The 12,695-nt window shown below is 51.8% G+C and overlaps 1 protein-coding gene across 12 annotated transcripts in view; it reads left to right on the top strand.

Annotated features, from left to right (window-relative positions):
* Nucleotides 1-12,053, top strand: part of TRAK1 (trafficking kinesin protein 1) — a 117,384-nt gene extending 105,331 nt beyond the window's left edge. For 8 of the 12 annotated variants that reach the window (XM_032861101.1, XM_032861094.1, XM_032861096.1 and 5 more), the window contains 2 exons: nt 8,024-8,126; nt 11,000-12,053. In XM_032861101.1, the coding sequence (XP_032716992.1) occupies nt 8,024-8,126; nt 11,000-11,798 (902 nt within the window). In that variant the 3' untranslated portion in view covers nt 11,799-12,053. Of the gene's footprint in view, nt 1-5,402; nt 5,584-5,812; nt 5,886-8,023; nt 8,127-10,999 lie in introns of those variants that run through there. The other 4 variants (XM_032861104.1, XM_032861107.1, XR_004383092.1 and 1 more) reach the window with 3 other exon arrangements.
* Nucleotides 12,054-12,695: the final 642 nt, after the last annotated feature.

The raw sequence follows: 12,695 nt of genomic DNA, 5'->3' as shown, positions 1-12,695 counted from the left end.
AAGATGAATTCGCCCAATGCTGTCATCCCAATGGCATCTTGGAGTCACTAGACTTGAGGAGAGGACATGCGTCTTGGTGATTCATAACTTTGGTTCACAAAGGCCACCCTCCTGCCGTGAAGGACAGGACAGGAGAGAGCTGAGGTGTGTGGTGGTGCCTCCCTGCTAAGGGACTTTATTTGGGGCCAACTTTTCTTTTTTCTTTGACATAAACTTTAGAGATATCACCAAGTAAAAAGGATTGGTTTATCAAATAAGCTTATGGTTTATTCATTTATTTTTTACCAAATAAGTTACCAGATTAAGCTTGCACGGGAATGAAAATGAGTTTTATTTAATATCTTCACACTTAAGGAAGGGAAACCAGCTGTGGTATCGTGACTTCCCTTTGTTCTCTGACCTTCTGGAAGGCAGACAGTGGTACGGGAAACATGGAGTCTGCGAGCGTTGTGACTGAAAGGATAGGAATCATGTCAAGGGCGATGACCCCTCCCTGCAGTCCTACAGGTGGACCAGAAGGTGAATGCTCTAGGCTTAAAGAAGCACCATTAGGTGTGTCTTCAAGAAGTTATTCAGAAAGAAGAAAACTTAACTTCAAGTCAGCTAAGAACTTCCCTCAGAAATTAGAGGGAGAGATCAATTATGACATAAGTTCTGACCACTTTCCTTACATTAAACAAAGACACATTCATATTTACTGCTTCCCTCCTTCCTCAAACCTGCAGCAAATTCATCCCAGCAGCTTTGAGGAGAGACACACCAATCTAGAGTTGGAACTTAGCCCCAGGTTAGAAGTATGTGATCGAAAAGAATTCTGTAGATTGCTGAAGGTAACTTAGGAAGGGCCTGATCATTTAGACAAGAGTTCTTTTGGGCTTGTTCTTGGTCAGACTTGTTAAAAGCTCAGCACAGAGGGGATCAGTGGTTTGGAACAGTGACATCGCTCTTTTCTTTCCCTGCTGGGAGTAAAAGGACCCTTTTGATTACTGGAAGGTAAGAAACCTGTCACTCTAAATCGTAAATCACCCCTGTGCGACCCCTGAGTGGCACTATGTACATAATCCTGGAGTCACAGGTAAATAGACAAGCTTCAGCAGGGAGGACTGGGCCATTGCCTGTCCTGGGATTTGTGTCCAGGCTGGTTTTGTCCCTGCCTTGGTCTACCTTTGATATGTTTAGGCTTTTCTGTTGCGAGACAGCACAGTCCCAGAAGCTGCCATCTGGGAATACTGTGTAGGGAGGAACTTTGAAGACAGAGGCTTAGCCTTTTTTCTTGCAACTGAGACTCTGGAAGGAAACTGAGGAGACTTATATATTAGGCACTTTTGTCTAGAACATACTAGCTCACAGAGAAAAAGCTCTGAGTACTGAAAAAAAACAACAACCCTACTAATATATTTTAATGTATTGTATCATTATTGGCTGATTTCTATAATCCCATGTCTTAAAAAGCACGATTTCTTTTTTTATATTTGTAAATAATTTAGATGATTAAAATTGATTATTTAAAACAATTTTTAGATTACAGTTTTACTTTTCAGTGATGTTTTATGTATTAACTCACATAGAAAGTGCAATTTATTATGAATAGTCATTATCTCATACTGTCCGTGTTCTGAATTTTAGGTATTTATGTGGAGGGAAGAGCCAACATGTGGGAAAGGATTAAGATCAGAGTTTTGAAGTCCTACAGTTACATCGGTAGATGGTTGGTTGGACAGTGTAGTTGAATTATTTTGGATGCCAGCCAGGATCCTTCAAGGAAAGAAAGAAGTAGGATTAGCGCAACATAGAAAAAAGCGAAGGTCAGTTTATTTTCATAGTCCTACCCATGAAGGCCACTCAGGTGGGGGAGTAACTGAAAGGAGACTCGTAGCAATCACGGCTGCCTCTCTGGCAGCGGCCCCACAGTGGAGCTGTATCTTCATTGGGGCAGGTGCAAAAGTAAGTGTTGAAGGCAAAAATCACACTTAGTCAAACAGCCATTGAAAAATCCCCTGAAGGTGCAGCACATGGATGGACTTGCTCTCCCCCCTCCCCCACCATAGCCGGCAAAGGCCAGGAATTAACTTATGTAGTGACCTTGCTTGGTACATAGGTCCAGGTTCTGTTCAGGAGCAGCTACTGAGCGAGGCAAGAGAAGGAAGAGCTCATGGAGGAAGGGAGCCAGAGCGCCAGTAGGGCCAGCGGAGTATTTCTCCAGCGCCTGGGCGGGCCAGGAGTGGGTTGGAGCACAGCCTCGCAGCGGCGCCGTCTCCTTTCTGTCCCAGAACCCAAGCGGGGCCCGATGGGTCTGGAAGGCAAGCCGGGTCCCTCCGATTCCCAGACCCTCAGCTGTGGGAAAGGTTCGCGTTTGTCTCCACAGAGAGAGTGGACCACGCGTTCCCACTCTGATGGGAAGATGTTCCAACCCAGCCCTCGATCTGCAGCAGTTACAAAAGTTGGGTCCTTGTGCACAGGCAGATGGTTGGCTCACACCCATCTGTGTTAGGTGATGCTAAGGAAGGCCCCGTGCTCTTGCCTCGGGATACCTATAAAACTAGTGCATGAAACAGGCCCACGGCAACCTGGAAGTGGGAAAATGAATGAAGAGAGGTCGTTGACTCCTTCCAGACCAACAACTGGAGTCAACCCCGCTTACTGTGTCCTGAACAAGCTTGCTCTTCGCGAGCGCTCTCTCCATGGCAGCGTCACCTCTGAAGACCACAGGAGGGTGCTCCTGTGCTCCAGGAGCACCCCCATGGACCACAGAGGACTGTGCGTAGGCGGACACTTCTCCTCGGAGGAGGGATCACTGCAGTGGGCGTCGGCGGCGGGATGAGCGGTCCAGCAGCACCGCCAAGAGGCGGGTGGGGGAAGCGCGCTCCTGAACTGGCTTGGATGGTCTTGGGCAGTGGTGGGTCTCCGGTGCAGCTTGGGCAGACCAGCTCCCCACGCCGGTGGACGTCTGCCACAGGAGGGACAAAAGGACAGGGTGTAGGGTCCAGCTTTGTTGGCAGCCACAGGATCCAAAGAGACTTTTGCATTTTGTCCCTCTGACATTTTAACCACATTCAAAAAAAAAAAAAAAAAAATCTCCAGAACATATTTCAGGGGCCAATTGTGGAGATTTCTGCCCCTCTCTGCATGACACTGTTAGAGTGTTCATCTGTTAAATCACATACTTCTTAGATGAAACAGGGAATAGACAGCTTGGCACAGTGGGCAAAATTGACTTAATTGTTTTAATTTTGTAGGAACCAAAAATAAGTTGTATGGAAACCAGAAGAAGATCTTGTGTAGTTCACAAATCTGTGATAGAATCCTCCCAGGGCCTGCAGGCCCAGGTCTGCGTCAGGGGCTCGGGGGTCCCTGTTGAGCTCTAGGAGCAGACGAGAGCCATGTTGAAGAAAGGCTTAAGAGGCAGAGAAGGAGAGTAAGCAGGTCCATGTTCAGCCTGGAACTAAGGGCTTAAGAAATGTTGCACTTCTGCAACATTGTTTGGCTTAAAATCACTTTTATCTTGTTTTTTTAAAGGGTGAAAACGACAGTACTGTATTTAGAAACTTTTGGCTTCCATCCTCCAGAGGAAAACTCTTATTAGAGCCACATGAAGCCCAGATGCAATACTGATATTATTGATGAGGCACAGGGTACACAAAGGCATTATGAAGCTTTTCCCATGTGCACTCATCATGGAACTTTTTTTTTCCCCCAGAAAAATTAATGGGCAGAATTATATAAAGAAGAGACAGGAAAAGTCTTTAAAGCATTTTCCTGTGTCCTGACATTTTAGTCTTTTAGGAATAATTCAGAAGCCTTGCTTTTGCCTTTTTTAAGAAATGGGAAAGTAACTGACAGGCAAAGACACATCTTCCCCCTCTCCCCCAATATGATTACTCTTTGAACAAAAAGTAACAAAGTTGTTAGAAGCTAGTCAAAAGGTCAAGACAAAAAGACAAAAGGTATGGATGCTCTTAGTTCAAGCCACAATCTTAAACTGGATGGACAGTGGCTTCTGTTTTCAGTGGGTTTGGTTTGGCTTGGATAGAAAAGGCCAGCCCATGGGTACCACTATTGATGTGGTAGAAGCTTCTGGGACCTTAGGGGGCGGGGTGGGGGGGGAAGAGAGAAGATGTGCGTGTGTGTGTGTGTGTGTGTGTGTGTGTGTGTGTGTGTTGGCTAATTAGTTCATAGAAATTGCAAAGCAGATCTAAATCATGTGACCTCAGCTTCACCCTAGGTGTTTAAGTTAAGAAAAGGAAATTGTCAGCCATTTTGTTCATTTTACACAGGTTTGGCTGCTTCCCATGAGAAGGGGAAAGAGACTATGGAAAACGTTCGGTGCATCACAAAGACAGTCCTCTTTTTCCAAGATTTAGAGAGGCGTTTGTAATTTTGACTTTCAAGAAGTTGTTTATGTTAGCAAAAAACATAGCCTGGGGGTGTGGTGTGGCCAGGTTTCTCCATCCTCAGAGAGCCCCTTGGAAGCAGCCTCGCATGGATGTGTATTCTGCAACTCCGCTAGAAATCTCCAGGTGCAGGCATACTCTTTGGCATCTGTGTGGGCTCATCTAAGGGCTCTTTCAAGGACTAGGTGCCATGCTGACTTTTAGTGGGGCGAGTTTCTGTTCTCCCCTTCCCTGTGGATGGGGGATGGAATATGCCATTGGGATTGACTGAGATGCATGAGTTGGTATATCTGAATCACATCATGTGGATGGGAGAGGCTGGTAGTTTCCATCAGGCTTCAGGTCCTCACCAGAGCAACCCCACCTTGTCTGTGCTCCTTTTCTCTCCTAACAATTAGAGCAGGCGGCCCTGCAATCATCCAGATCTGCATAGCGCACTTGCAGATAACCCCCAGTATAGTCTCAGGGCCATCCAGGGAGGCAGCCCCAGCTCTCTGGAGACTGTGGGCCCCGTCAGGGCACCCCCATGACTGGCTGCAGCAGCAGGATCCCAGGCACCCAGTTTCCAATCAGTACTGAGCACCCTGCGCCCCCCAGAGGAGCACAGCCCATCAGAACCATTTACCAAGTGCACCTGCCCCAGGCAGAACATGCACAGGGTCTGCTCAGAGAGCAAGCGAGCAGGGTGACCCTTGTCCTTCAAAAGCCTTCCTATGCCCCAGCCTGCAGCTAACTGAAGGAGTGTGCCTGTGTGTGCTGTGTTCAGAAAAAAACCCAAAAAACAAACAAAAACGACTGCATGCTAGGCACCTGTATGTAGTTCACCAACACAGAAGATCTTGAATAATCTTTGCTCCATTAGAAATCAGACATCCTGGATTAACTAAATTTATAGGTTCTTGGCGATAGATTCGGATTTTGTACTAGTGTCAGAACCTGGTGGGAAAGGAACAGACAAAAATAATGTAGGATTAAAAAATAATATTTAAAAAAATTTTTTTAAATATGTAGGACTAGGGGATGCTTGATGGAAGCCTTTTCCAGTGTGACTACTCTAACCCGTTTAATACTCTCTGCTCACAACATCACGGGGCCCTGTAGTCCAGACCAAGAAAAAAGGATGGAAGTAGGAAGCCGGAGCATTAAATCCAAGAAACCCCGTTCCTCGGAGGCCCCGAGTGGGCAGCAGGAGGTGAACACCCAGCATGTGAAGCAGGGCTTTGGTGCACTGTGGGGACGGGGCACTGGAGCAGGGAGCCCTCACCCCAAGCCTCCTGTCCCTGCTGAGAAGGCATCTGGTGCGTCTTGCTTGGAGAGATTGCTCACTCCTGCAGGCAGGGTGTTAGGAATCAGCCTGCAGCTGCTGGGTGGTGAGCACAAGGGGCCTCGGGCGACTCACTGTCTCTGTGTTGTGTCCCAAGGAAGGGAAACGCCGCAGCAGCCCGGCGGGCAGTGGTGACGTGTGGAGAGCTGGCGGGGCCAGGCATCCCAGTGGTATTGCGGAGGGGCCGAACCTCTGGCTTGGTGCTCTTGATTCCTGTTGATCTTCCTCTCCGTGGCTTCCGGGGAATGATGACTTCTGAATTTTAGCAGCCTTTTCCTATCCCCAAAACCCATTTGCTTCCGATGGGTTTTGCTTCTGCTGATGCAACCGTGTCCTGAAAATGTCCATCTTGCGCTACTTGTTGCAATCCAAGATCCCATGGGTGATGGGGTGGAGGAGGAGGGGGGCCTTTGGTACCTTTTGGTTTCTGGCCACGTGTTTAAAGGGGGTACACTCCTACTTTTAAATGAGCCTCGCTTTTGACTTATTTGTAAGGTTCTTTCTTTCCACTGTTCTTAGTTACCTCTCTTTACTGCATTTTTCTTTCCTCCCTCCCTCCCAAATAACCCCTCACGCCGGTTATGTGGGACGCTTCTCAGGCTTTTTGTTGCTTTTGTTGCTAGACCTTATTGCAGTCAGAGAATCGTGATTGTTCGGTTGCCTTTTCTTCATAGCTTATTCCATTTTTGTTTTGTTTGCAACAGTTTTCCAGTTGCCTGAGTTCCTAAGTCATCCCATTTATTGGTTGAGAAACAAAGATTCATAAAGCCTGTTTCCATGTGTGTTTTTTCCCCCCTTCCTGCTCTGCCTGGCACTCTGTGTGGCTGCGAGTTTACTCTGGTGGCTGGGGTGCTGGCTGCCACCCAGGGACCACGGGCACCTCCCTGGACCCAGCAAGATGGGCTGGACTAGAACAATTGGGGCAAAGCAGCCTTACGCTGTACGTCTACTCCCTGCCACCGGTTTTGTGCTCTGGCTTTGTCCTGCCTGCCTTCAGTTTGCCCGTCTCCAACCTTTTTTGTTCCATCTGGTTCTGGGTTTTTTTGTTTTTGTTTTTGTTTTTTAAAGACACAGTCGGCTGTGTGTGGATCTGTAGGTTTAGGGCAGCGGTCTCTTCTGTTTTGTTTTCCATTTCCTTTTTGTCAAATCCAAGAGAAAAGTGGCCATAATGAGCTAGAAGATTCTCATTCACAGCTTCCTGAATCTTCAGAGTGCTCATGGCATCTGAGAACCAAATACGTTTCCCCCCAAGAGGTCTCTGGGGGCTGAGCTGCTGCAGGGGCAGTGGGCTGGGTGGGGGGGGGGGGGGTGTGTCCCAGTACCTCACTGTGCATGCTATTCAGAGCAGCATCTCCCCCACCTTTTCCTTTTTTTTTTTTTTTTTTGCATTATGAGTTATGAATGAGGGTGATCTCTACAATCATGATGTCTCCCGTAGACTGTCACTCATCACTTTACCATTTGCCAGCTTCCTGACGCACGGTCCTAACGCTTCTGTGATTTACTTTGCTCCAAATCCTAGTCTTCAGCTGCCTGAACAACAGCGCTTTAGAGCTTTAAAAGGAAATAACTTGAGGACAGCTGGTGGCTGTCTCATTTTCATTAGAAATCAGACATCCTGGAGAGGCCGGGACAGTGGCCTACGGGACAGGGGCTGCACGCACTAGAGTGCATCAGACCACACCTGATCCTAGGGCTGAAGACAGCCGCAGGCTTTGGGAGTCTTACCACCCTGTTGCTGAGGCAGCTGAGGCCCCATCTCCCCCCACCCCTGCCCACCACCAATACACAGTAGTGGAGCCAGCTTCCCTAAGCCCCTTTCCGTGTACTCTGGAAAGGGAGCCGTTCTAGCCTTGCCCTGTTTCCAGGTGGCAAGGCTCTTCCCTGCCCCGCACCTTTCCCATCTCCTTGGCAGAACTTGGCACCTGTTTGCCAGTGAAAAGAAGTGTGAAGCCCCATGAGAAGGAAGCCGATTCTGACCCCTGAGGAGGGAAACCAAATTACCCCCTGCCCCACAGGCTCATTAGCTCCTCAAACTGGATCCACTACTGGCCAGAGAACGCCGATGGGGAACCCTGTCTGGACTGGGTCGGAAGTGGGAACTGGTTGCGCTGCACGCCAGTGCTCCAGGCTGGATTCTGGATTCTGCGATCCAGAACGCCGGCATCACACCTTCCTTGCCCAGATCCAGTTTACAAGGTAGCTCATCGCTTCTTCCGCCGCTGCGAGCCATGCTGGAATTTGACTGTTCTCATGGGTTTGTGTGGATTTGAGGAATATGTTCTGTCCCCTCCCTGCCCCCCCGTAGCTCACCATCCTGGGAAGTGCATGTCACAGACCAACTCCACCTTCACCTTCACCACCTGCCGCATCCTGCACCCCTCAGACGAGCTCACACGGGTCACACCAAGGTAAGGGACCCCGGCCCTGGGGCAGGGGAAGGGTGCGGTGAGGTTGGGGCTCTTGACGCAAGACTCGAGGTCAAGGAAGGTCGAGTAGAGGCTCCGCTGAGGCATCCCGTAGTGCGTGCTGTCACCAGTGTGGGGTCCCATCTTTCCTCTTGACTTGAAGCCCCTGTTAGATTCAGATCCCCCACAGAGACAGGCCTAGATCCACCTACAGTTGTCTTTTCACGGGCCACAGATTCTTAGGGCTGGTCTTAACCGGCCAAAGTTGATGCTACCAGAGGCATAAGGCCCAGGTTGCTGGCATTTTGTCCCCAAGTTTGTCGGTAAAGCATGAAGGTCCTTCACGAAATGGAGTTACTGAGCCCGGTGGAAGCCCCCGGTGCCTCTGGACTAGACTGCGGGAGCCATGCACCGCAGCCACGTGGTAATGAATGAAACAGTAAAACCCAAAGACCGCACACCTTGTGCTCAGCTCAGGCCATTTCCCTCTGGTGCCTTAAAGAGGTGGTAGAGGTTGGCACTATCTGGCAAGAAGACCTGGATGGCATGGGGTGGTCGGCTTGGCTTCCAGTGGAAAGGCAAGCGCCGCTACCCGCCCCACCCCCTCCCCGGCCAGGCGTCTTCTGTGTGGTGCAAGCAAGAGAGATGCCTGGGTGTATGGCAGGTAATGCAGAGAGGGAGGGAGGCGAGCCGGGCCCGCTCGCTCGGAGAGAGCAGCTGCCCCAGGGAGCCCTTAAACTATGAATAATTCTCCGCAGGTCATGTGAGGAGGACTCCGAAGCGGCCCTGTGCCCCGTTGAGCTGAGAGGAGATGTAGGGCAGAGAGTGAGCCCACAGGCGAGGCAGGGGGTGAGCACACTGCCAGCGCTGCCTGCCTGGCTGGGCCTCCTGGAAGGAGCTGTGTGTGCACGTGTGGCCGCCACTAACCCAGGACTTAGGCGTGGCTGTGTCTCTGTGGTTGTGCCTGGCTAACGGGGCCTTGACAGTGGATACCCCTAACCACCCCCACCCAGATGCTCAGTTGAGCCCAGTGCCAACACTAATATGGGCCTAATCCGAGTTCTCGGCAGAAAGGGAATCCAAATGTTAGCTTGTCTTCTCTCCCTGCCTGCCTCTGGAGAAGCCAGCATTCCAACCCCCCCCCCACCCCCGCCAGGGCTCTGTGTTTCTGTGTTGAAAGAGCTCTGTGTTTTCACCATGCACTAAAGCTTCTCCTGGGAAAGATCGGTACCGGTGCTCTCCTGCCTGAAGCCGTAGGACTCCACCCAGCACACCTGTCCCCATCTCTTGTCAGGGACGGGAAAGGCCTGTGCAGTCAGTAGCAAGAGAAGGCTTTTTGCCTGAGTTTGAAAGAACTTGACCCCAAATCACAGATCTCCCCAGAACAGCCCCGTCAACAAGATTTTGAGTCCAGAGTGTTTGGCCTTACTGCTTATAGACTGGTTTTATTAGATCCCACCTGTGCCGTTTGAGGAATCCACCTTTTAACCTTAGGACTCTGCTGTGGCTTCTAATCTCGTGTTTCTCTGAGTGCTCCTGACTCTCCAGCATCCCCACTCCTGAGCTTGTGTGAGGTGGGTCTATTCTGGGCTTCTCGCCCTGTGCTGACCAGCCAGCGGCAAGCAGCCAAAAGGATGCCTTAGCTTGAACTTGGCTTGTGAACCTTCCCTCCCACAGCAGGAGGCCCCTTCCTGCCCATTCCCCTGGCTCGTGGCTTGCCCAAGGCATCTGGCCCTCCTCTTGCCAGGCTGGGGACAGAGGGTCCCCCAGCTCCTGGGGCCCACCCAGCTGGCTGCTCCAGGGGGCACCTACAGCTCCTGCCGTGTCCTTGGGTGGGTAGCAAGACAGGGCTCACAACACTATAAGGAGAGGGGTATGCTGCTTTGCCCTTGCTGGTTCATCCAGCAACTGTGAATGGCCTTTGTGCCTAAGTGGCCTCCCAGCCCCATCCCTGTACCAGCTGTTAAGAGAGGGCCTTTCTCCCTACAGCACCGTTACACTATTCTTTCCTAACTCCTGTTACTGCGGGACCCCAGCTTCTGGAACATCCTGGGTCCTCAGCCACCATAGCAGGGGTGGATGAAGAAATCTTTGGGAAAGAAGGCTTTCCTTTGATGCAGGCTTCATATATGCCATGAGCCTTTTCTAGATCGTTCCACAGATGTAGGCCTGATGTTATCTGACATGGCTGCTGCTGACCCCACATCTCCACCCCCTGAGGTGAACTCAGCAACCACGGGAGGAGGACGAAGGGGTAGTGTGGCACAGAGGGAAGAGCCTACAGTAGGGGTCAGGAGGCAGGGGTCTGCTGCTGACGTGATGCACACCCTCAGTCTCCATCTCCCCATCACTCAGGGGCCCTCCACCTGGGTGTCCCACCTCCTGGGGCCATTCCCAAGATGAGCTCTCGGATCCCAGAGCCCTGGTTAACTTCTGGCTTCAGGGAAGTAGTCATTAGGAAGGAATGCTGAAATTTGATTACATTTGGTAGGGAAAGGAAGCCTCTCTGCTGAGGGGCTCTCCCCACCCCCATCCTTGAGGCCTGAGCCCTCAGACTTGGGCTCAAATCCTGGGTCTTCCACTTAATAGCTGAGTGTGACATTGACTAGCCCCCTAACCTCTGAGTCCGACTTTCCTCACCTGCAAAGGGGACAGTTAGCCCCGCTTCTGGGGCTGAGACAAGGGAATCATTTCCATGCCCCCTGCAAGGGAACCCAGAGCCCTCTTGGGTAGGAGGGAGGAACAGACAGGGAAAGAGGTATCTGGGGAGCCTGGGTTGGGGGACTCCTCCCTGCGCCCCTGCAGGAGACTGGCCACAAGCTGTTCCCAGGGGCTTATGGGCATTTTCTGATGAATGACCTTTTGTCTTTTATCAGCCTTAACTTGGCTCCAACTCCAGCTTGTGGCAGCGCCAGCCACTTGAAGTCCACGCCGGTGGCCACCCCATGCACTCCACGGAGACTGAGCCTGGCCGAGTCCTTCACTAACATCCGTGAGTCCACGACCACCATGAGCACGTCTCTGGGGCTGGTGTGGCTGCTGAAGGAGCGGGGCATTTCCGCGGCCGTGTATGATCCTCAGAGCTGGGACAGGGCCGGCCGGGGCTCCGTCCTGCACTCCTATACCCCCAGGATGGCTGTGATCCCCTCCACCCCACCCAACTCACCTATGCAGACGCCCACGTCCTCCCCACCCTCCTTTGAGTTCAAGTGCACGAGCCCTCCCTATGACAACTTCCTGGCCTCCAAGCCGGCCAGCTCCATCCTGCGGGAAGTGAGGGAAAAGAAGAACTTGCGGAGCAGCGAGAGCCAGACAGACGTGTCTGTCTCCAACCTCAACCTCGTGGACAAAGTCAGGAGGTTTGGCGTGGCCAAAGTGGTGAACTCAGGGCGAGCCCACGTCCCCACCTTGACTGAGGATCAGGGACCTCTCCTCTGTGGGCCTCCGGGCCCCGCCCAGGCCCTCGTCCCTGGTGGCCTGGTCCCTGAGGGTCTGCCCCTCGGATGCCCCACCGTCACCAGTGCCATGGGTGGGTTGCAGCTCAACAGCGGCATCCGGAGGAACCGCAGCTTCCCCACCATGGTGGGGTCCAGCATGCAGATGAAAGCCCCTGTGACTCTCACCTCGGGCATCTTGATGGGTGCTAAGCTCCCCAAACAAACTAGCTTACGGTGAGGAGGGGAGGGGAGCCCTTCCCCTGGAGGAGACCAGGCTTGCTCCTGCCTCCCTCTCCTCCCCCATTCTGCACTGCGCACTCCCTCTTTCCTCCTCTGTCCCTCCCCTCTGAGCTAGACAAATCAACCTCGTGCCTATTGGGGGAAGAGTGGAGACTTTGTAAAGTGTGTACATAGGACTTGAAGACCTTGTGTCCATCTGCCCTTTCTCCCAATCCCGTGGGAGGGGCCCCCAGCACCATCCCTGCTCTCACCGGGACTTCACCTGTGCTAGCCCGAGACAAAGGGCAGGCGGGTGTCCTGTTCTCTCCTTCGAGAAACACTGAAACTCCCAAGTGCGTTCTTATCCCATGGATAGGAAACCCGTAAATCTGTGGCTGGCTCCCAGTGCCACACATTGCGAGCTGGTACGCGGCCTGTGTCGCTGGGCGCCTCGCCTCCCACACCCTGGGGGAGCCGCCAAGCCTCCGTCTGCGGCCACACGCAGCTGATGTAGCTTCCGGGATGGCAGGGCTGTACTTCCTCTTCCGGGTGGCCCAGCTTCCTCAAGACCTTCACTCGGCTTCAATGGAGAGTCGCTTCTTTTTTGAGGTGTGACTTTTTCTTTCCATGCCTTCAACCTGAGTCATCCTTCGATGTCCTGTCCTCGGTCCGCAGGCCAGACGTCAGACCTGAAAGAATGTATTGACACTCCCGCTGTGTTCTGTGTGAGGTCTTATTTTTTCCATTTTTTTATATGCAGGGAAGTAACGGTACTAGATGGAAAGTCGCAGTCTCTGTTTTCTCTGTGGCTCTGGGACACGGAAATCCGTTTCACACACACCCAGTCGCTCGTGAGATATCAGTGGAGTTTGGGGACCCAGGATCACAACCAGATTAAGACCAGACCCAAGACAAA

This window comes from Lontra canadensis, unplaced genomic scaffold (genome assembly GCF_010015895.1).
Source record: "Lontra canadensis isolate GAN:19392208 unplaced genomic scaffold, GSC_riverotter_1.0 scaffold20, whole genome shotgun sequence".
Taxonomy (NCBI): Eukaryota; Metazoa; Chordata; class Mammalia; order Carnivora; family Mustelidae; genus Lontra; species Lontra canadensis.
The sequence above is the reverse complement of the archived record's forward strand: the minus strand, read 5'-3'. Positions and strand labels throughout refer to the sequence as shown.